The 23,926-nt window shown below is 51.8% G+C and overlaps 1 protein-coding gene and 1 long non-coding RNA gene across 2 annotated transcripts; one reads left to right on the forward strand and one right to left on the reverse strand.

The window, feature by feature from the left end:
• The first annotated feature begins 17,062 nt into the window (after positions 1–17,062).
• Positions 17,063–22,347, forward strand: Ccl17 (C-C motif chemokine ligand 17). The gene is made up of 3 exons (XM_028871552.2): positions 17,063–20,747; positions 21,457–21,574; positions 22,067–22,347. Exons 1-3 carry the CDS (start codon positions 20,648–20,650, stop codon positions 22,158–22,160), a joined length of 312 nt encoding a protein of 103 aa, XP_028727385.1. The 5' UTR covers positions 17,063–20,647; the 3' UTR covers positions 22,161–22,347.
• On the reverse strand, positions 21,123–23,283 carry LOC119088064. Its single transcript, XR_005091643.1, has 2 exons — positions 23,066–23,283; positions 21,123–22,093 (listed from the first exon to the last, which is right to left on the reverse strand). It is a non-coding gene; the product is annotated as an uncharacterized LOC119088064 (long non-coding RNA).
• Positions 23,284–23,926: the final 643 nt, after the last annotated feature.

The following is a 23,926-nucleotide window of genomic DNA, read 5'->3' on the forward strand; positions in this document are numbered from 1 at the left end:
CCGGCCCTGTGTATCATCCCCGGGGCAAGGTATGGAGAAGTGTGACTTGCTCCAGTCCGCGGGTACTGCACGCGACCAAGCCTTCCTCCAGAGTTCAAATCTTAGGGAACGTGTCATTGGGCTTTGAGGGCTTTCGTTTTGGTTTGTGAGACCAGCTCGCCCTATGTGGCCCAGGCTGGCTTTGATGCTCTCCCCCGACCTCTCCCCGACTTACCTCACTGCAAGGAGTCCAGCAGGCGTAAAGGACAGAGCTACCTGCTGAATGAATGAAGCCTAGATATCTACCCTCCCGCCTCACCCTTCCAAGAGCTGGGACACGTGCCGCCATGCCCAACTTGGCACTGTTTCTGAAAGCATGCACCCCGGATTCTTAAATGTGCAGACTCCTGAGCCCCCTCAGACCTCCCGCACTCAGCCTCCCCCCCCCCCCCCCGAACGTGGGCCTGGACTTTCAGCATTGAGCTGCAGCCCCCTCTTCTTCCTCGGCCTTTGCCTCCATCTCACATTCAGACTTTGCTATGTGGCCAGAGTTTCAAAGCCCGCGGCAGCAGGTGCACCCCTCCCCTCCCCAGGGCATCAGGGACCCTAGGCAGTAGCCAGCCTCAGCTCTCCCACCACCTTAGGCCTTTTGCCCTTAGAGTAGCTCCAGTGTGCATTCCTAAGAAGGGCGAGGCCAGACAGAAAAACACACAAACCAAATGGCTGGGAATTTCCAGCTTTCAGCTGAATAATAGATGTTTTGGAGAGGGAGTGTGTGTGTGTGTGTGTGTGTGTGTGTGTGTGTGTGTGTGTGAGAGAGAGAGAGAGAGAGAGAGAGAGAGAGAGAGAGAGAGAGAGAGAGTTGTGTGTGCACACGTGCATTTAGAGTGTATATGTTATATGTTCAAGTATGGTATGCACGTGCATACAGCTGCTCTGAGTGGTGGGAAGAACTCAGGGGCCTCAAGGGTCCATGCACACGTGCTCAGTAAATAATGTTTCAACTCCAAGGACTTGAAAACCTAGTTCCAGGCTGGCTTGCCTGAGCTAGCAGCCAAGTTCAGCGGGTAGAACCCCAGAGGGACCTCTGTAATGTCAACACATTAGCAGTCAGAGCTGCCTCTACAGCCAGGAGAATTCCAGATGCCCTTCCTTAACCTCCAGGGGACTCTGCTGCCCCTAGGGGGCAGCACAAAACTGTTCCAGATGAGGACCTTGTCTCTAGCAATATAGGGACACAATACAACATGGGACTCGCTGGCTGTGTGACTTTGACTAAGTTACTTACCCTCCCTGGGTCTTGTTTTTTCTCCTATATAAAACAAGAATAGGGGCTGGAGAGATGGCTCAGAGGTTAAGAGCACCGACTGCTCTTCCAGAGGTTCTGAGTTCAATTCCCAGCACCTACATGGTGGCTCACAACCATCTGTAATGAGATCTGGCACCTTCTCCTGTATACATAATAAATACATCTTTAATAAATAAATAATTAATTTTTAAAAACAAGAATAATAACTAATCTCAGAGCAGAGAAGTCATGACATAATCCTCACCAAACATTCAAGAAAAGTGATGTATCCCAGTGGGTAAAGTGATGTATCCCAGTGGGTTCCCAGTAAGTAAACAGAACCCAGGATTCATGTTTCCAAATGATTTCTCCCTCTCTCTCTCTCTCTCTCTCTCTCTCTCTCTCTCTCTCTCTCTCACACACACACACACACACACACACACACACACACACACACACACACACCGCTTTGAAGGCATGATCTTGGGGTCTGAAGAGATGGCTCAGTGGTTAAAATCACTCACTCGCTGCTCTCCTGGAGGACCTGAGCTCAGCTCTCCCACCCACAGCAGGCAGCTCAGAACTGCTTGTATAGGGGATCTGACGCCCTCTTGGCTTCCAAAGGCACCGTATCACCTACACATACTCACACACAGACGTACACATAGCAAATAAATAATAAATCTTTGAAAAACAAAAAAAAACAAGGTCTCACATAGGCCGGATGGGCCTTGAACTCACTGTGTAGCCAAGGGTGACTATGAATCCCTAATCTTCCAGCCTCTTCCTCCCAAGTGCAGGGATTGCCACCATGCCTAACTGGGGAGGTGTGGTGGTGGTGAGGGGGGGATATCACATGTTGCCAAGGCTGGCCTCAAACAACTAGGCACAGGATCCTCTCAACTTCAGCCTCCCAAGTCTCTGGGAATACAGGTGTCATTGGGTATTCAAATAAGAGCATAGAATCACAGAGTGACCGTAAACAAATACAGTCTTCCCAGTCTTCAGTTTAGTAAAGAAATATCGTGGTGTCAGAGCCAGACATTGCTCCTGTTTGCTTGTGCCTGTAGTCCCATCACTAGAGAGGCAGAGGCAGGAGGATTGCTGAGAGTTCAAGGCCAGCCAGGGATATAGTGTGAGACCTATCTCAAAAAAAGGAAGAGGAGGAGGAAGAGGAAAGGAGAGAGAGGGAGGGGAGAAGGGAGAAAAAAGACATTATGGTATTAAGCAGATAAGAATAAGTTGTAATTTGGGGCTGGACAGATGGCTCAGTGGTTAGGAGCGCCAACTGCTCTTCCAGAGGAACCTGGTTCGGTTCCCAGCACTCACATGGTGGTTCATAAACATCTCTAACTCCAGTCTCAGATTCTTAGGGAATCTGACGCCATCTTCTGGCCTTCTCAGACACTGCAGGCACATGAATACACATCCATAAACATAAAGCAAAAATACATAAAATGTCAACAAAAGAATAATCCTCAGTTTGCACCATTTCCCCACAAGCTGTTTCTTGCTGTTCAAGTGGTTAGGGGTTTTCTCCTCTCTATCGTTTTGAACCTAGTAAAGTAAAATTATTGAATCACAAATAATTCAAACCAGACTCTGAAGATGCTTAGACAGAAAGGGAAGTTTTTAAGTTTTCAAGTCCTTGGGGACTGGGATTGTTATTGATGTCCTTGGAGTGCTGCCTCTCAGGCATATGACCTGGCACTCCTCTTGGGCTGGTTGGGGCTGAGCCAGCAGCTCTGGTGAGTGAGACGGGAAGCAGTGTGTGGGTCTCAACTTGGCAGAGTTTGTGTCGGCTGATTAGATGGACTCCCATCAAAGCCTCCACACTGCAGGGAGCAAGTGGAGCCTTCAGTGAGTGTGCGTGCACGCTCCACATGGCCATGGCCATGTCAAGGACCCAAATGCCTTAGCCCCGTGGGAGTGCCAAAGCCTTCCCCAGGTGAGGCTCGGAGGGGTGGCGAAGCCTTCCTTGGGTCCAGGTGAAAATATTGACCCTGTGTGCAGCCAGTGCCCCCCTAAACTTTCTCTCCCCCGACTCCCATGTGTACGGCCGGAGGACTGCTTCTCCTTGTTGAGCTGTGTGCAATCACCTTGCCTCTTCATGTATCCCTGTGTAACAACCCCGCCGCCCTGTGCAGCTGTATATATAAGCATACCGCGTTTCTGGGATGCTGGGGCTTCTCCATCAGATGTTCCTGTCATTTCTTCATCTCCTCCAGTTAGGGTTCTGGGACGGAAGCCATGCAGAAAGAGACACAGGACCACTGGCTCAGCCCAGGAAGTACTTGGGACACGGAGTGTCTGGCTGTGGAAAGAGGCCAGCTGATCAACATAAACATGCAGGGTTAGAACAAATAAACCGTTGTGGTTTTAATCTGGGAGGATTGGAGGTTATTTATGAGTCAGCATAACCAGCCCGTCCAGGTGGTTCCGACACCAGCGAGAAAAGACAACCTCTGCTTAGAGGTTGACTGGGCATGATGCCATTCAAAGGCATCTTCTGATTGGGACACAGGTCTTGTATCACAGGCATCCATCTGGCCTTGAACTTGCTACATAGCAGAGGATGACCTTGAACTCCTGCTCTTCCTATCTCCAGGTTCCAAGTGCCAGGATTGCAGGCATGCACCACCATACCTAGCTGAACGCTGTCTGTTAATGGACATAAATATGCTGCCCACATGCTGGCTCTTTCCTCATTACCCACCCTCAAGGAAGAGGGCATGGGCATCTACGTGGGCCTTCGGCTGCCTTCGGCTCTCATCAAATGGGTTCTAATGACCTGGATGAGCTCACAAGGGAGTAAACAGAGAGAATGCTAACACCATCAGGCACAGCTCTGCCAAGCGCCCTGGTCAAGCTAATGCTTTTCAGGTGCATTCTCTAAGTCCAGACATGGAAACCTGGGCTCTCGGGACCTGGGGGCAGGACTCAGAATGCATTGTCACAGTTCCGGGCCACTTTCTGTATCAGTGTCCTACAAAGGTTCCATTGGTCAGCCGAGCCCCAGCTTTGCTCACCCGTGTGGTCCCTGCATCCATGTCCCTGCCATGATGGCTATTCTTTGTAGTCAGCCTGAGTCCATCTGGGGTTAACTAAAGACCCAAGCTGGGCACACCTGTGAGGGATTTTTCTTGATTGGACCATCTGAGGTTGGAGGACCCACCCCAAATCTGGGCCACACCAGGCAAGGCAATCTGTACAGAGGATGCAGAAGGAAGACGCTTTTGAAAGCCAGGCTAACTGTTCTTGCTAACTGAAGTGTCAACGCAAAACATGGTTTTTGTGCCCACAAACTCACCCTGAGAAAGGCTCGGGGCTACGCTGGGATCTAACACACCCAGTGTAGTTGCTGGCTGGCTAATAAAGACTTTCTATTGGCTTAGACCCATGTCCAAGCAGTCTTCTCTGGTGAATATCCCACAACAGTGATGAAGGGATTTTCAGACTCAGGGGAACCATGATGCTAGAGTGAGTACTTTGTGTAAAACCTAATCCTCTGAAGTGGGAAGGCCTGGAAGACATGCCCTTCACTAATCCTGTAAGATGCAAAATGGTGAGGGGCAAACACATCTCTGAAGAGCTTTGTAGTTGCCCTTTCCTTGGGCCGGACCTTAGGGTCAGAGATGCTATTGGGTGATTGAATTTAATGGGTTTCATTGGGCCCCAAAGTAGCAGCGGTCTGGTGGCATTACTGAATGCTAGCGGCAAGGTGATTGTAGTTACCGTAATGAACAGCATAGGCAAAGCAATGTCCATAATGGCATATGTATGTATGTATGTATGTATGTATGTATGTATGTAGCATGACCTGTATGGACCTTTGGCAGTGGCTAGTCAGTCATGGTGTTTCCAGGCATGTAACAGATAGGAAGCCGACTGCATTTTCACTTGATCTGTATAAGCGGAAACAATTCCTTTTTTTTTTTTTTTTTTTTTTTTTTTTGAGACAGGGTTTCTCTGTGTAGTTTTGGTGCCTGTCCTGGAACTCACTCTGTTGACCAGGCTGGCCTTGAACTCACAGAGATCTGCCTGCCTCTGCCTCCTGAGTGCTGGGATTAAAGGTGTGTGCCACCACCACCCAGCTGGAAACAATTCCTAAACAAATAAAAGAAAGACTACACTGGATCATGGCAAAAGGGAGTCTTGGCCTGTGAATTGATTTTAGACTTGAGCCAGCGTTCAGGCCCAGAACCTCTTGACTGAAGGGAAGGCAGGTTCCCCTGAGGAAGGACCTAAGAGTTTTACTGTCAGCCTTTCCCCAATTGTTCGGGACCCATGGCCTTTTACAAGGGTGTATGTACCCTGGGGGGAAGGAAACAACTGGACTTTCTGGGTCTGCTGGATCCTGGTTCTGAATTTATTCTAATTCCAGGAGACCCCAAGAAACATTGTGGCCCTCCAGTTAAAGCAGGAGTTTACGGAGGTCAGATGATTAGTGGAGTTCTGGTTGAAGTCCGTCCGACTCACAGTAGGTCCAGTGGGTCACAGAACTCATCCTGTGGTTATTTCCCCAGTGCCAGAAAGTATAATTGGTATACTTAGAAATTAGCAGAATTTCCACTCTGGTTTCCTGACCTGTGGAGTGAGGGTTATTATGGTTAGAAAAGCTAGATGGAAGGCCTTTGTGTTATCTTTACCAGGGGAAACAGTGAACCAAAAACAGTATCGCGTCCCTGGAGGGATTGCAGAAGAGTGTCACAGTCGAGACTTGAAAGATGCAGGGGTGGGGGTGGGGGGTGGGAGGGGTTCCCACCACATCCCCCTCTAACCTTCCCCTTTGACCTGAGCTGAAGACAAACGGATCATGGAGAAAGACAGCTGACTGTCACAAACTTTACCCAAGGGTGGAAAGGGGACCGGTCCACTCACTGTCACCCCTACTGACACACTAGGAACATTCTTGCTTTCTGTTCCAGAGATCTTAAATTCTGCCGAGTTTGGGTTCCCGAGTGGGGAGTGCTCAGCCTGGAGATACAGCAAACGTTTCATTGAACTGGAAACTCAGACTTAGCACTGGCCACTTTGGGCTTCTGAGGCCTAAGCCAACAGGCTAGGGAGTAACAGTGTCAGGAGGACTGATTGATCCAAATTACCATGGGGAAATTGGATTGCTTCGCAATGGAGATAAGGAAAATTACATCTGGAGTGCAGGAGATACTTGAGGGCATCTCTTGAAGTTATTACATCCTGTGATTAAAACTACGACAACCCAATACAGTCAGGCTGACACAGAGCCAAGACCTGGAGAGGTGCTTGCTGAGGGTGGAGGAAATACAGAATGGGTAGGAGAGGAAGGTAGTTACAAATGCCAGCCAAGGCCACGTGACCAGTTGCAGAAACGAAGATTAAATTCATATGCGTGTTTCTGTCGTATTTTGTTAAGAATGTGTTTGTGCAGACATCTGTTTTCTTTCCTTGATTACTTTATCATGTGATGTAACATTAATTGAGGCACTATCAGTGCCTCTCCTATTTAAGTTATGAGACACTAAAAGAATGTCCCTCAAGCAACATTGCCACCTGTTCTAAAATGCATAAAGTGTTTGAGGTTCTACGTGGGGTAATTATATTCTGTTAGGCATAATTATGGCCTGGTTATTGTTTGCATTTGACATAAGGAGATACGAGTATGTGTCAAGGGGTGGACTTGTGATGGCTATTCTGGGCTGTCAGTTTGACTACATTTGAACTAAACAGAAAGCCCACACAGCTGGGCACACCTGGGAGGGGTTTTTCTTGATTGGCTCATTTGCGGCGGGAACACTCACCTAAATTGGGGCCACACCTTCTCTTGGCACCCCGCGTACCGGACATGGAGGAAGGAAGCCCTGCTCTTTGCCTGCTTGCCCTTGCTCTCACTGGCAGGTTCGTTCCTTCGCTGGCGTTAGAGCCTGCTTCTTTGGAACTGCAACGTACACTAAAGACCAGCGCAGACTTCTAGCCTCGTGGCCTGAACAGCTACGGGTTTCTTGGACTTTCTGTTGAGAGGAAGACATTGTTGGACCAGCTGGACCACAGCCTGTAAGTCTTTTATTTTGCATTTTATTTATTTATTTATTTATTTGGCTTTTTGAGACAGGGTTTCTCTGTGTAGTTTTGGTACCTGTCCTGGATCTCACTCTGTAAACCAAGCTGGCCTCGAACTCACAGAGATCCGCCTGGCTCTGCCTCCCGAGTGCTGGGACTAAAGGCGTGCGCCTCCACTACCCGGCCTGCCTCTAAGTCTTTTTGTGAATTCCCCTTGTGTATATACAGCTCATTCTATCAGTTCTCTTCCTCTACAGACCCTGACTAACGCACCCACCCACCCCTTGGGTCACACACATTGTAGGTCCTTTTGCCTGGGATAGACAGATTGCCCGTCTTTGTTCCCCTACTAACTCACAGTCACCTTTGACTTACCTCGGGTGTCACTTCTTTCAAAGGCCTTTTCTTTTTCTCTTTTTTAAAATTTTTTGTTTCTTTGTGGATTTCACATCAAGCATCATAATCCCACTCATCTCCCTGTCCCCTTGCTTCTGCTTCTGTCCTCTACTCTTGCAACCTCTCCCAAAACAAAACAAAATTTGAAAGTAAAAACAACAACAAAACATACAAAAAAAAAAAATCTCGGCATGGAAGCTGTAGTGTGGTCACACAGTTCACCCTTTGGTCCATGCGTCTTCACTTGCAAGTGTTCATTGCAGGGAGTCGTTGGTCTGGTTCCAGGCCTCTGGCCTCTGCTGCACTATCAGTACTGGGCTCACTGGGGTTCCTTGGATATCCTGTGTTACCTTGTGTCCTGGAGATCCTGCATCTTTGGGTCTGTGGTCCAGCCCCTTCACGTGCTCCGGCATATACCTAACTGCCTCCATGAGGTGTGAGAGGTCAATGGATGCCAGTGCAATACACCCAGTCCCCACTGCACTGGGTGAGCCTCCACTCACTGTCACATCCTCAGGATGTTGCTTTCTAGGCCTGGCTAGAATTCCCAGGAAGCCTGGGCTTGGACGATGCCCTGCTTGTCCTCCAGCCTCTTTAGACAGGTGGCTAGTAGAGGAGTCCAGCAGCCCTGAGCTCTGGGCAGTCTGAGAACCTAAGCTCGTTCCTAACCTATTTCCTGGTCCACATGGCTTTCTGCTGTATGCATGGGACCTCTTTCCAGTGGCCCCTGTATCAGGATCACCACCAGACATGTAGGATGGCGGCGCCATCCACACGACCCATCTTGTTCCTCGATGTGAAGGCTAAGAAGGGGACAGGAAGAGCCATTGTCAGCTGCCAGAGGCTCCGATCTCACTGACACCTTCCTGAGAGGTCCACTTAAACAAAAAGCCATGAGCTGTGTGTGTGTGTGTGTGTGTGTGTGTGTGTGGTGTGTGATGTGTGATGTGTGTATGTGGTGTGTAGTGTGGTGTGTGATATGTGTATGTGATATGTGTGTGTGTGTGTGGTGTGTACATGTGTGTGTGGTGTGTGATGTGTGTGGGGGGGTGTGGGGTGTGGTGTGGGGAGTGTGTGTGTGTGTGTGGTGTATGATGTGTGTATGTGGGGTGTGTGGTGTGGTGTGTGTGTATGTGGTGTGGTGTATGTGTGTGGTGTGTGATGTGTGTATGTGGGATGTGTGGTGTGGTGTGTGGTGTGTGTGTGTGTGGTGTGTATGTGGTGTGGTGTGTATGTGTAGTATGATGTGTGTATGTGGTATGTGGTGGGGTGTGTGGTGTGATGTATGTATGTGTTGTTTGGTATGGTGTGTGTGTGTGTATGTGGTGTGGTGTATGTGTGTGGTGTGTGATGTGTGTATGTGGGATGTGTGGTGTGGTGTGAGGAGTGTGTGTGTGTGTGTGTGTGTGTGTGTGTGTTGTGAAAAAAGGCAACCAGAGCCTCATGCATGCTAACCACCAAGTCAGATCTCCATCCTTGCTGTGAGCCTTCAGACTCTCATAACTCCTGCTCTAAGAAGGTCCATTCTTAAACCTTTTCCAGGTGGGTGTGCAAAGGCACAGAGAAGGTTCCAGAATATATCCAAAGTCACACGGGTAGTAAGTGACTGAGCAGCAGTCCGCTTCTAGAAAGCTCCGCTTGCTTTCCGTCATTTGTGCTGTACTTACTCTATAGAATAACATACAGCCATGGGAAGGGAGATGTAAGCACCCATAACACAAAGGATTAGTGAGCAGTGTGAGGGGGTGTCACACACACACACACACACACACACACACACACACACACACACACACACACAGAGTGTGACACTGTTAGTGCAAAACCAAAGGATGCTTTCAGAATTCCACTCAGTCAGCCTATACCCCGGGGTCCACACACAAAAAACCAGCCAACCATGCCTCAAAGCAAGTATCAGGTACAAATCAGGCACATACCTTTAATCCCAACAATAGAGAGGCAGAGTCGGTAGAGCTCTGTGGGATGTGGATGACATCATGAGTTCCAGGCCAGCCAGGGCTGCTTAGTGAGACCCTGTCTTTTTGTTTTGTTTTGTTTTGTTTTTTGTTTGTTTGTTTTTTGAGACAGGCTTTCTCTGTGTAGCAATGGCTATCTTGGATCTCACTCTGTAGACCAGGCTGGCCTCGAACTCACAGAGATCTGCCTGGCTCTGCCTCGGGAGTGCTGGGATTAAAGGAGTGCGCCACCACCACCACCACCACCACCACCACCACCACCACCACCACCACCACTCGATGACTCTGTCTTAAAGAAAGAACAAACAAACAGAAACAGGGCTGGGGACGTAGCTCAGTGGCAGAATGCTTGCTGTCTATGCACAGGACCCTGAGGTCTGTCTCCATAAGGAACTGGAGTTCTGTTGATCACATAGGACTTTTCCCCCTTATCGTTGATTACTCCCTAGCAGTCCTGGGTAGACGCCATTCACACAGTGCTTACGCAACAGCAGACAGTGTAAGTGATCATCTAGAGATGAGTGTGTAGGAGGAAGAGCAGAGGCTGGGCAAGCACTGTGTGATTTCACATCCTCAGATGCTGGGCTCCTCAGTGAGCTCTGGATCCACCCCCTGAGGTACCATCAAACAACTGTATATTAAGGTGCACATATTGCTTAGAGAAGTACAAAGGAACATGTGGGGCCAGCAGATGCCCGACTCTGCTCTTCCTGGAGGATGTGACTGGAGAAGAACCTGAATGTTCGGGGACATGGCTAACACATCTGGGTGCCTGGAGAGGACACACGGGCATAGCTCACAGTGCTGTGCCTGCCGGCCTGGTTGCCTTCGGTGGGTCTGACTTCTCATATTCCTGAGCAGCCTGGGGCAGCGTGCTGAAGGCTCCCTGATGCTCCACCCCTTCCCCCTTACTCTCCAATTCCCTCACCATCTCCTTCCCCACTGTATGCTGGGGTTTTGTTTTTGTTTCTTTGTGCTTGAGAGTGAACCCAGGGCCTCATATATATCCAGACACAAAGGCTATACCGCAGACACAAAGCGGTATCTATATCTATACCGCTCATTCACATCTTTTAAAACTATTTCAGTTATTTATGTATATGGACATGTTGCCTGCATGTGTATCTGTGTACCACTAGTGTGCCTGCAGCAGCCAGAAGAGGGCGTCAGATCCCTTGGGATTGGAGTTCACAGACAGCTGTGAGCCACCTCATGGGTGAGGGCACTTGAATCAGGTCCTCTGAAAGAGCAACCAGTGCTCTTAACCACTGAGCCATCTCCCCAGCAGCAGGATTCCAGTCCTGCTTTTACTTTTGTATCTTGAAACAGGGTCTCACTAAGTAGACCAGGCTGGCCTTAAACTTGTGATCCTCCTGCCTCAGCCTCCCAAATAGCTGGATTACAGGCCTGTGCCACCAGGACCTGCCTATACATCCTTAAAGACCCACCTAAGAACCTGGTGGTGATGGCGCACGCCTTTAATCCCAGCATTCAGGAGGCAGAGATAGGCAAGCCTCTGAGTTCAAGGCCAGCCTGGTCTACAGATCATGTTCCAGGATGGCCAGGGCTACACAGAGAGGAAGGAGCCCCTCCATCTGCTCCTGGGGAGAGAAAAGGTGGAGAATCTGGCTGGGGAGGACAAGGGGAGTAGAGAGGATGAATGGGACAGATGTCCGTCCTCCCTGAGAAATCTATAAAGCCGATGCAACTCCAGTTATCTGTGGAGGTGGATTCAGCTCTGCTAGTTCCATTTAAAAATAGAAGCAGCGGCGCTCAGCTGAGAGCTGGAAGGAGCCCAGGCGTGGCAGGAAGATGGGGCTGTGCAGCAAGCAAGATAAGAAAGCTGCTGCCCCTTCTGGCTGAGGCAGAGGCTGTGGGGTGCCAGTTTCTCTCTGGAAAGGGGTCTCCAGGGTCATGGTTCCTCGGTCTGGACCCTGCTCCGAAGGAGCCACCCTTCCCAATCCTGTCTGCTAGGGAAAGGTATGAAGTGGTTATGAGGTCAAATTACCAAGTGTTGATGAGGCTTGACCCATCTTCCTGATGGCCTTTGGATCTGCCTGGGATTGGGTAAGGTTACAGGGAGATCCTTCAACACAAGCCTTTTAACCAGGCCATATCCAGTAGGTTCCTCGGAGTCTAGACTACACCTCCTTAGACCTGGGTACCTAGCGCTGGCCCTGGTGCTGAACTAAGAGGGTCTGAGTGGGCAGGAACGAGGCCCTAGCAGCCCAAACAAGCTGTCACCCACCCTATGAGCAGACTGCTGACTTCTCAATGGCTTCTTTCATTGCACCCATCAATTGAGCCTTGAACTGTTCCAGTTCAAGGACCAAGGACTCACCTTTGAAATAACCAGGCAACGGAACAAGCGCTCCTTGGGACTTATACGCTGGAGGGGGAGTTCAGTACCCTGAGACCCAGACATTAGAGTTGTGGGGACAGGCTCATTATCATGAGTGAGAGCCTGTGCAAAGGCTTATGCGCTCTACCTCAGGAATGACCCTCCCTCCCTTCCTCCCTCCCTCCCCCCACAACTCCTCTCTCTCAGCTGACTTGGGGCGGTAGGGGGGTGTGGGGACCAACTGCACTGAATAAAGGACACATTTCGACCCAGGGGGACGTGGTCTGGGTGCAGCTGGGAAGCAGGCGACAAGCAGCAGACCCGAGAGGAAGTCCACAGTAGAATGCCGAAAAGGAAGAAGTGCCCAGGAGGTGTGAGATGCCAGCTGAAACAGGGGCACCTCACGGGACGTCCGAACCAGCATCTTGAGGCTGTGCAGACGTCTTCAGACTGTTCTTCCGGGAGAGAGTGTGAAGTCAGTGTGGAGGCCAGAGGAGGGAAGACTCAAGAAGGCCGGAGTGGCCCAGGAGGGCTGTGGGCTCGTTCCCTGAGTGAACACAGAGCCTCGGGAGATTTCTAAGCCCAGAAAAGCTGTGACTTCTGGGCCGCTGTGCTGGGGACGGAGTGCAGAGCAAGTGTGGCAGAAGAGGCCAGGAGGTAGATGAAGGAATCCAGGGGAGAGAGAATAGAATCTGAGTCTCTGACGGCCACACTGAGAGCTCTCCAGCAGATGTAATGCAGGGAGAGAGGAAGAGGCAGTAAGACAGCACCCAGGCTTCTGGCCCGTTCACCGGAAGGAAGGGGCTGGTGGAGAATGGGGGAGAGGAATAGGAGTGGGAGTGAGGGAATCGGGAACTCAGCTTTGGACATGGGGGTTGAAGATGCCTATTTGGTGTGTTGAGTAGGAAGCTGGATATTTGAGTCTGCAGTTTGTGAAAGTCGGAGTCACCGGCACATAGATGGCATTTAAAATCAGGAACAGGCTCAATTTGCCGGCTATAGTCACAAAAGACACCGTAGACTTTTGATGTCATTGCTATTATTATTTTCATCTTGCAGATGTGGAAACTAAAGCTCAGAGGGAGGTGACTTTGAACCCAAAGTGAATGGTAGCTGGAGTCCCAGCCAGCACCCAGCTTACCATTTGCTCCTAACTCCCCCACTGCAAGGGGCACTGGCCATGCATCTTCCAGGATATTACGCTCAAGGAGTGGACAGATTTGGAGACATCCTCCAGGACTGAAAGGGACAGTCCCACCCACACAGAGATGGAAGGACATGAGGGACCTGTGCTGTCAGCTTTTCTGCCCCTGTGACGAACACATGGGGGAGGCAGGTCAGAGGTGGAAGGATTCAGCTTGGCTTGTGTCTTTAGTGTGTTCACTCAGGTCTGTATGGAGTCAGAAAAGCATGACAGGGACATGGTGGAGCAAGGTTGCTTGTCTCCAGGAGATCGGAATACAGAGGAAGTGATCCAGGATACTTTTACAGGGCACAGCACCCCCCCAACAGTGATCTACTTCCTTTATGCACACCCCATTTTCTCACAGCCCATTTAGTTGGAATTCATCAGTGGATAAACCAAAGAATGATGTTAGCACCCTTGTGAGCTAATCACCTTTCTCTTTAATTTTTTTTTAAATTACTGCAAAAAATTATTGTGTGTGTGTGAGAGAGAGAGAGACAGAGACAGAGAGATGTGCCGCCATGTGCCTGTGTAGGTCAGAGGACAGCTCGCTGGAGTTGTTTCTCAGCTTCTACCATGTGGGTTCCTAGGATCAAACTCAGGTCATCAGGCTTGGCAGCCAGTGCCTTTAGCTACTGAGCCAAACTGCCATGTTTGTTTATTTTATTTTATGCGTATGAATGCTTCCTGTATGTATGTGTGTATGTATAACACATGGTTATTCCTGGTGCCCAGAAGGAGATGTCTGGTCCCCTGGAACTGGGGAGTTACAGGTGGTTGTTGTGAGCTAACAAGTCAATGCTGGGAACCAAACCTGGGTCTTCTGGAAGAGCAGTAAATGCTCTCAACTGCTGAGCCATCTCTCCAGCATGAACATATAAGCCTTTTGGGAGACATTTCATATATCCAAACCATACAGAACCATTTATGGCTACTTTTTGGAGGGAGTGGGGGGGAGAAGGGTTTCTCTATTTAGTCCTGGCTGTCCTGGAACTCACTATGTAGACCAGGCTAGCATTGAACTCACAGAGATCCACCTGCCTTTACTTCCTGGGTGCTGAGATTAAAGGCATGTGCCACCACCCTGGGCGATGGTTACTTTTTGGGAGAGGATAGCATCTCATTTGTAGCCTAAGCAGGTCAATCTTCCTTCCTCAGCCTCTTGGATATAACTGGGGTTATAGGCATGCAACACTGTAATTGTTCCACTGATAATCCTTAGTGAGACACCCCATAGTCAAAGTGGGCGTGAGCAAACGTCACCAGGGGCAGGTATGCAGGCTAGACCGCAGTGGAAGAAACTTCCCGGGAGGAAGTGGGCCCTGTGGGCTGTATTGTGTGGGTGGTAAGGAAGAGAACGAGGTGGTGGAGTGAGGAGGAGGTGAGGAACACTGACAGAGACGAGCCTCTGTCTGAGGAGGTGTGGGGGCTGGAGGCCCGGAATGAGTCAAGGGCAAAGCTTCAGCCTGGGGGGTGACGGCAGGAAGGAGAGGATGCTGCTCGTTTTGAGGGGAAGCTGGTCGCCGTGGGAACTTGGTCCCGAGGCTGAGCGAATCTGAAGAGGATGGTGTTCTGCCTTCCAGGAGCATGTTACTGCCTTCCAGGAGCATGTTACTGCCTTCCAGGAGCATGTTACTGGGGCAGACTTCACAGATCTGGCAGATGAGAAGGCAAGGGTTGGGAGAATTCAGACAGATGAGTGATGAGCCTGAAGAAGCAGGGGCCCAGGGGTCAGTGTCCGGCACTGCCCGTGTAGATTAAGGAAGCCTATGTCCAGAGGACAGAAGCTTGGAGAAGGTAACATAAGGAGGGGAGTGGGGTGCTTGGGGTAAAAGTGAAGTCTAGAACAGAGGCCTGGGCATGCTCCTGCTACTTGCTGGCCCTGTGCCCTGGGGTCAGTTTCTAAATCTCTCTGAAGGGTCCCACTTTCTCATCTGCAATGCAGAGGATCCCGTGGCTGTCCTGAGGACGACTTAACCAGGAGCTATCATTGCTGAGTGCCTACTGGCCCGTTGTGGGAACACAGGGGTGCTCCTGTGGAGGGAGCCCCAGGGAGCCCAGGGGAAGAATCCCACATCCCAGAGGGACGGAGTATCAGGAAAGGAGTGAGCTCTCAGTGGGAGCTTGGAACAAGCAACTTCACCTCAGCTCATTCACCTTGGTGGAGTGTCCGGCATCGGACCCACTGCGTAGACAGAAGGGTGAGGGTCACAAAAATGTCCTTGGCTGTACCAGTATGAACAGGTGGAAGAGAGAGACAGGACCCAGGAATGGCAAGCTGATCCCAGGGTGTCTGCTGGGCGGCCACACGTCCTGGGAAGAGGAGCCTTGCAGGATTTAGAGCCCCCACCCCACCCCCCACCCCCACCCCCCACCCCCCGCATAGAGCAGCTTCCCTCCAACCAGTGGGTGGGGGGAAGCGCTAGTGAGAAGGGTGGACCACAGGATGGAGAAGGTGGTGCTGTCAGTGAAAGAAGAAGTGAGGAGGCATGGAGAAGGGCGTGGGTCAGGCAGAGTTCTTTATGAAGCAGGGGCATGGGTGGGGAGGGCTCCTGGGATCCCGTCATGGCTGGCATGTGTGGATCCTCACAGGTAGTAATGGTTGCTATTATTATCAGTCACTATTGTGAACGTTGTTTACTTCCCCTCACCTGCTTCTGGCAGATTTTTCTGCCAGAAGTTGAGTCAACGCCAAAGCTGTGGATGAGAAAGGAGGCCCCGCTGGGACGAAGGAAGGTTGTGTGGTCCCGGCTACCATAGAAGTAATTCAGCTTGTTGGGCATGGCCACAACCCACAGGAAGTTGTGAGCTAGATAGACAGTCATGTCTACACCCTACCTACCCTGAATATATATGCCCGATCTCCTCACGGAAAAGGCATTTCGCTCAATTCTCTACCTCATTCAAGACAGAGAGACTCATGAATAGTAGGTCACACCAAAACAATAAGTTAAATCCCATATGGTGGCTCATACCTAGGATCCTAATATTTGAGAAGCTGAGGCAGGAGAATTGTGACTTCAGGGCCAGTAGGGCTACATTAGTGAAACGATGATGATGATGATGATGATGATGATGATGATGATGATTTGCTAAACTGGGCATGGTGTTGCATCCCTCTAATCCTAGTACTCAAGAAGCTAAGGCTAGAGGATTATGAGTTCAAGACAGCCTGCACTACATAGAAAAACAGATATTAAAGCAAAATAAACAAGTAATTGTTCTGAAGGGAAGGAGCTGAGCATGAATTTGCCTGCAGTTCAGAAACTGGTAAGTGGCCGTGCATGTGTACACATATCTATCTATATGTTCACCTCCTGGTTCATCTGCACACTCATTCACCCACCTATCCACCCATCCAGTCACTGACCCACCTTCCAGCCAACCACACACCTCTTCCATTCATTAGCAGATGCATTTTGCTGAGCACCTACTAGGTCCTCTAGGGGCCAAGGGGTCCTTGTTTCTTGTGGATTCCAGTCTTGTGAGTGTAAGGCAGCATACTATGCAGTGTGAAGACTGGCGTAATAGGAAATTAATGACCTCTGAACACACAGTAAATGGAGGGGGGCGTTCAAAGGCATGAGAAGGAGTCCCAGTTGTGATCTGAAGAAGACTAGAGTGAAAGGAAGATGGGGTGGGGGTGGGAGATTGGTGATGGTGATGTGGGGGGTTGGTGGTGATGGTGGTGGTGGTGATGGTGGTGGTGGTGGTGATGGTGATGGTGATGTGGGGGGTTGGTGGGGATGGTGGTGTGGGATGGTGGTGATGGTGATGGTGGGGGTGGTAATGGTGGGGAGGCTGGGTAGGTGGGAGGGGGGTGGGAGTGGTGGTGATGGTGGTGGTGGTGCGGGGTGGTGATAAAAGCTTTAGACTGGAGGAGCAGCCCTGGGTGTCAGCTAACTGGAAGCTGAGCAACAGGAGGTGGTAGGCTGCAGGAAGGGCTGAGGCCAGGGAAGTAAAGAGGGAGGTGATGCACGAGGGGCGGAGAGATGAGGAGTAGCCTTCCTCAGGTGATGTTGGGGAAGGAGTGCTGGGTGTTAGAACTGAGGGCTTCCTGGACAAGGCCCCGGATGACACTTCTGCCCCAAAGCACTGAAAGCGTCGAAGAGCTTCCAGCCCAGCTACCTGCTCTGTGACATAGGGCATCCAATTTTGACTCAAACCTTGGGAACAGGCTTTCTCCAATCCTAGGAAGAGTCTGCAGGGACACTTCCTACCTTTCAGGGTAAAAGACCCAGAATTCCACTGGTCCGCTCCTTCTGGCCCTAATAGGGAGCATTCCTAATGCCTCTAGCAGCTAGAGTCTAGCTGGTTTTGCCCCAAGGACTCCCCTGAGGCAGGAACTCAGAGGTGGAAGCAGGAGAGGGAGCCAGAGCACACACAGGTCATGAGTCTGGCTGCCTTTAGGTGGATGATGGGTCTGAATATGGCATGCCCAAAGATGCTTGGACATCCCATTTGGAAGGTCCCCAGGGAATCCACTCCATTGCTGGAATAAAGGGGCCGGTCCGATGTGGTTAATCCCTGGTGAGGAGAGTCCCTCGCAAATGTCCCCAGCGGCAGCCTTGAACTGGCCTGGCCCCTGCATTCACCTCTTCTTCCTTGTCCGCAGTCACCAGTTAAGGAGTGTCACACTGTGCAGCTCTGGCCTAGTGGCTGGGTCATACTGTGCAGCTCTGGCCTGGTGGCTGGGATGCCTCCCCCCGGGGTTCCACACTAGTCTCCCAGCTTGTCTCTGCATGTGCTCCCCTCTGTGTATCTCTGCCTATCCTGTGCCCTGGGAATAAATGTCCCTTCCCACCCCTAGGAGTTCTACCTGCAAGGACCTGCGAATTGCCACTCCTCCAAAGTGCCTGTATCACCTGCAGCCCCTTCCCATTTCCGGGGGAACCTCCCCAAGAGCAGGGGATGAGCGGCATGGGCGCCCCAGGCAATGACCAGCTCTGCTGCTCTGTCCCCTTCTTGCCTGGAGGTGACAGTTCAGAGCCTTCTGTTCCTGCTGCCGTGGCTGCTTCCTTAGAAGGACAGGGAATTTGGGCCTTTCTGGAGAAAAGATCTGAGTGTACAGTAGAACAGGGGCCTTGAAACCCACACGGGGAGTTTCCAAAACGCTGCTCAGTCTGTGTCCCCCGGCAACAGAATTGTTGACTGCAGCATAATCATACCTTCCTGTGTTCTAGCCCAGAGCATCATGGGCTGGCCTCTGCCGAAAGATGCTGGGCAGGAGCCCCTGGGAAGAGGGTACAGGGGGCCTGGAAGGGGTGTGCAGTGGGGCTTGGAGAAACCCAAGGGGGCAGATCAGCAGTCAGCTCCCTCCCACCGCCTCCTCAAGCAGGACTCCTGTCCTCCAGGTTACAGCCTCCTGCCCCCCCTTCTCAGACTAGCCCAGCCTTAGCTGAGACACCACTAGGCATGGGCACTCTTCTCTGTGGCCAGAAGGGTGTGGTGCACCCTCCCCTGCCAGTCTCTCTGAAGCACGGGGAGCCTGGCCTGAGGAGCAAGGGCCCAGCCAGACATGCCGCAGGCGAAGCCCCTGCTCAGCTGTGGCAGCAGCTGCGGGGGACTCCAAGGGAAGCAGACAGCTGCTCGGATGAGGCCCGCCAGAGGAAGCCCGGTCTGTGCCAGTTCGGCCATCTTTAGTAGGCTCCTGGAGACAGTCTAGACTTCCCTCTACAGAGGACAAAGTTGAGGCCCCGAGAGCATTATGAGAGGCCCCCAGGTCACACAATGAAGCAGCGGTGAGGATCCTGCCCACAAGGAAGTTCAGCCCAAGTAGCGGAAAGCCCAGGCCGCAGACCCGTAGCAGCACAGTCTCCTGCAGGGGAGAGGGGAGGAGAACGCCTGGACTTTTCCCTTTTGACCTCAGGTGTGTCTCTGCACGGCAGTCCAGGGATTAATATGAAGCCAGGCTTGACAGCGCGAGAGGGGCTGAGGCAGCCTGGGGTGTGACTGCAAACTGCCTCTGGCCACTTGTGGGCCCAAAACTCACGTCGGAGTCAAAGCCGAGGCACCCGCAGGCCTCCGCAGGCCTCCACCGCCCCGCCCCGCCTGAATGCTGCACAGCGGGAGGCTTTGGCCCCGGAAGGCCTCAGTCGGGAAGACTGACCAAATTCAGTGATGCCCTGGCCTTGGGGCAGGATAGGAAGAAAACGAACCAGACATGGGAAGGGAAAGGCGCCCTCACCCTGGGTTTGTCCCCCAGTGGCTGAGAGCCCAGAGTTCCAGCACAAATTCCTGGTGGAGCTGGGATGTGGCTCAGTAGAGTGCTCGCTAGAGTGCCATGCGTTCAAAACACCCGTACACACAAAAGTAAGTAAAATTTAGAGAGTAAAAACAAACACCCAAACCAGCCATGGTGTCTTACACCTTATCTGTGGGATTGTGGGATACCCTAGGTTTACACAGCATTGTGGGATACCCTAAGTTATACAGCAAAGCAGCGGTATTCCCTTTTATTTTGTGATAGGGTCTCACTAACACCCATGAACTCTGGTAGCCCAGGCTAGCCTCAAAATTGAAACCTCCTTGTCTCAACCTCCCAAGTAGCTGGGATGCCAGGCCTGAGCCACTGGACCTGATTATTTTTGTCAATAAACCCTGACTTCGCTTCTTAGTTACTTGTCCTGAAATTCTTTCCTGGGCACCGAGGTGACAGCCTCAGGCTGTGGTGAAAGTTCCATGTAAGTTTCTACAAACTGTGTCCCGGGCCTGAGAATACCGATCAGGGTTCCAATGCAGCCTAGAGGGCGGGGCTCCTATACAGGTGGGCATTGCCATCTCTCAGTCTCTTTATTCCACCATAGCAGAGGCAAGGTGCCCCATTCAGGGAGCTGGGCTTTCCAGTCCACTGAAGCACACACGGCTCCACATGACTAAAGCCCCACTTGGCCTAGCCCCCTGGGGTCAGGGCCAGCCTGGGAAAGACCTGAGGTCACAGTCTCTCAGCCTCACCTAAGCCTCTGGCTTCCTCAGAATAGGATGGAGTTAGGCCTTTTCTACAGCACTGCTCACCCTCTCGTGGACCTTCTGGAGCCCACAGTCCCGGTGGCACAGACCCTGAGAGCTGGTTGGCCCTCCACCCTGCCTCCAGGACACCGCACGAAGGAAGTTCACCAGTGCTGGACAAGGGATGAAGGGAGATGAGGCTGAGGCCCTGGGTTCTGCTAATAGAGGAACCGAGAGACGGTCCCTTTGAAAAGAGAAGTATGTCATCGCCACGGCCCCAGACGCACAGACTCCCACCTCTGTCCTGAGTGGAGTGTCCATTCTCTGGAAAGCCGCAAACATTCCCAAGCTGGACTTCTACTGAATTATCTCAAATTTCTTTGAATTTTTCTTGTCTGGAAGGATTGAAGGAGGGGACAGGAGGCGGGGAATGACCTCCAGGGAGGTTAAATAGGTCACCTCAACGCTGGGCACCAAGACAAGCAGAGGGACCCATGAAGATCTTCACCCACACTTCTGGCACCATGATGTCACTTCGGATACTGCTTCTGGCTGCCCTGCTTCTGGGGACATCTCTGCAGCATGCCAGCGCTGGTGAGAGCTGGGCACAGATAGGAGAGGAGGGCAGGGAAGGAGCCCCTCCACCACACATACCAGCAGCAGAAACACAAGCTGTGCCATTTATACCCTGTCTGTTCTTACAGAGGTCACAAGGGCTGGCAAGAACACTGGGTGGGGTGAAGGGATGGCGCTGGTGATGGTGGGGATGGTGTTGACGATGTCAGGCACCTGACCTGGACACCTGCCTGGTGAAGAGCCATGGGCAGCACGTTATCCTGAGATGTGAGGACATAGTGGCCTTGATTGTGGGCGTATGGTGCCGCATGAAGGACTCTCAGATTTGCTATCATTTGCTTCATTAATGGGCTTCAGGCATCATCAGGAAACAACATAAAGACGGAGAATTGGTTCCAAGAACGTATGAAAGGAGACTTTTATATTTAGGTTAGAAAAGGGAAGTTGAAATAAGGTTCCAAGATACAGGCAGCTGGGATGCAATTACACACAGATGAATATACAAACATGCAAACACAAAGAGCCTACACACGCACACACACCCCACCACCACCACAGTAACACACACACACACACACAAACACACCAGGAAAAACCAGCATACAGACAAAGAAAAGCACGCGCAGTTATCGTCCATAGGTTCACACAGCCACACATGGGGGCGCTCCATGGGTCCCCAGGCACATGCGCAGACCCTTCGGACACCTGTTTCCTATTGCTCTTCTAGCTCGAGCCACCAACGTAGGCCGAGAGTGCTGCCTGGAGTACTTCAAGGGGGCCATTCCCATCAGGAGGCTGGTGACATGGTACAGGACCTCCGCCGAGTGTCCCAGGGACGCTATTGTGTGAGTGCCCCTCTGTCCCACTCTTACACCTCGGGCCCAGAGTGGCAAGTGGGTGGGCCTTGGCGTGTCCAGGCAGGCCACTGGGAAAGAGGGAAGAGAATACAGCCTTCTTCCCCTGAGCCAGCAGCTCTGGGCACTCGGGGGAGCTCTTCTACCCCACACAGTTGAGAGGGGTTCAATCTCTTCATTTATCTATGGTGAAATTGAGACCCCAGGATGGATAGACATCCCAGGTGACAGGGCCAGTAAGCAGTCACCCCTACTTGTCAGGCTTAGGTGCTCTGAGGGGCCAGGCATGAAGCCCTGCAGCCCTGGCCCTCGGGAGGCTGGAATGGAGTCAGGACCCCAGTGGTAAAGACTTGCTAATGGCATATGTGACTTCATCCAGTTCTGGCCCAGGCAAGTTCAGGTTCAAGGTCAAGGCAAGTGTGGCTGGTTGCAGAGCTCCAGAAGGCCTTGCCGTCTTCACACCCACTGGCTTCTCCTGTGTAGGTTTGTGACTGTCCAGGGCAGGTTCATCTGTTCAGACCCCAAAGACAAGCATGTGAAGAAGGCCATCAGACACCTGCAAAGCCTAAGGCAGTAGCCGGTGACCTTCCCCCAGGAGCATTTGGAGACTCCAGCATCGGTGTCTGTGACCTCAGCCCAAAGCTGCCTGCATCCAGTGGAGGTCTTAAGAGCCCCAGAAGAGCCACAGAGTGGGAGTCGCTGTCCCTTTGTATGGACTCAAGCTACAGGCACAAAAAACCTCTGATTAAAGTCCTCTTCCCTTAGTCTGGGTCAGTGTGTTCTGTCCCCACAGTGCAGAACTCCTTCCACTGTGGCTGGTCACACTGGAAGGGTCCTCATAGGACAGCTGGTCCCACTCTGCCCAAGTCAGAAAGGTTAACTGAGGCCGAGGGAGAGACGCGATCCCATTCCAGTAAGAGATGGACTGTGGAGACATGGGGCAGGGACCGGGCAAGCCAGAGGTAGACACAGCAGGACCCTCCCAAGTGCCCCGCCTCCCTCTGTATTCCATGGAAAGTGTCCAAGAGAGTCCCACGGAGGGCCTGTCTTCTCTGCACCCCAAGTCTCCCAGTCACCCCAAGACTACCCCCTATAATTGGCCCACATGAACCTGGAGTTATTTATCCTTCCTGTTCTGGACTCTGTTGCAAACAGATCCGGACCTTCTGCGTGTGTTTGTCTTCCGGAAGCCCCTGTCCCTTCTCCTTCACTTCTGAGTTCCCTCCCCACAGCCTGTCTGGCTCTGGAAAATTGTCAACCATCCCCTTCCCCTGCCTCGGCTGCCTCTCTACCAGAAACCTAGTCTACAGCTAAGCTGCTTCATGGGGCCCTGGGTCCTCTGGGTTTCCAGCATCCCGATCACCTAAACCTCCCCCACCTACTTCCTCTCCTTTGCCCCCAGCTCCAGCTGGCCCCCGGCCCCTGACCCCTGGTCTCTCCTGACTCCCCTCTGTACACAGGGAGCATGGCACCGATGCTGACCTCACAGTCCGTGGAATTTCCTCCCAAGCTCTTAGGGACTGTCTCGCCACTGGCCTCTGCTGCTGCTGGTTCTCCAAACTATGCCGGTGTGTGCTTGTAGACCTGGTTCTGCCGTCCCACTGGGGGTCTCTATGGGCTCTCTTAGACCACCCTGAGCCACTGAAGGATTGGCACAGGAGTCTGTCCAGTTCTAGCTCAGAGCTGGAGGGTTAGACTCTGGTATTCCAGGTCAACTTTGCCTACCCAGCATTCCTTTCTTTCAGGGTCAGGTTGTAGCACAGGCAAGGGTTTTGGACTCTGCCAGGTTGCTAGGTAGTCTGTCCTGTCTGAGTTGCAATAGTGAGTTACCTCGGGGAAGATTTTTAACCTGTCGCTGCCACCTTGTGGCCAGTTTTGGCCTTGCAGAACAAACGCCAACTGTCCTGGATGGGGTAGGAACAAGACAACACATTCACATGACATGGCTTCTCTGTGAACCCAGGGTTCCCTCTACCACAGTGGGCTTCTCTCCCTTTAGGACCAGGAGTGTCCCTCCAACAGCTGCTTAAGATTCTGAGTCCCGAGGCAACCTTAGCTTAGTCTTTGTGAAAAAATGGCCTCTGGATCCAGGGGCTAGAGAAAGGATGAGCAGTGGGGTGGGAGAAGGCAAAGAGAAGCCCCTATTGAAGAAGAAAGCAAAGGCTGGGGCCTGAAGGCCCGAATCCTGTATTCCAGAACCAGGGTGCCCTCAGGATATGCTGGCTCCTGCTTGCTCAGTCTTTCTTGGCTGTTGGAGTCTTCTAGAGACAACCCTTGGGTAAACTCAGATGGGCAGAACAGACCGCAGGGCCTGTGAGAGGAGGCAGGTTTCCTGTGGGCCCT

The sequence above is a fragment of the Peromyscus leucopus genome, chromosome 5, assembly GCF_004664715.2.
Source record: "Peromyscus leucopus breed LL Stock chromosome 5, UCI_PerLeu_2.1, whole genome shotgun sequence".
In the NCBI taxonomy this organism is placed as follows: Eukaryota; Metazoa; Chordata; class Mammalia; order Rodentia; family Cricetidae; genus Peromyscus; species Peromyscus leucopus.

Excerpts from the sequence above, each read along its gene's own strand:
- Ccl17 (XM_028871552.2), top strand. The coding sequence starts at position 20,648 with ATGAAGATCTTCACCCACACTTCTGGCACCATGATGTCACTTCGGATA. Across the intron at positions 20,748-21,456 it reads TCTGCAGCATGCCAGCGCTG|CTCGAGCCACCAACGTAGGC; the intron begins GTGAGAGCTGGG and ends TTGCTCTTCTAG. Across the intron at positions 21,575-22,066 it reads TGTCCCAGGGACGCTATTGT|GTTTGTGACTGTCCAGGGCA; the intron begins GTGAGTGCCCCT and ends TCTCCTGTGTAG.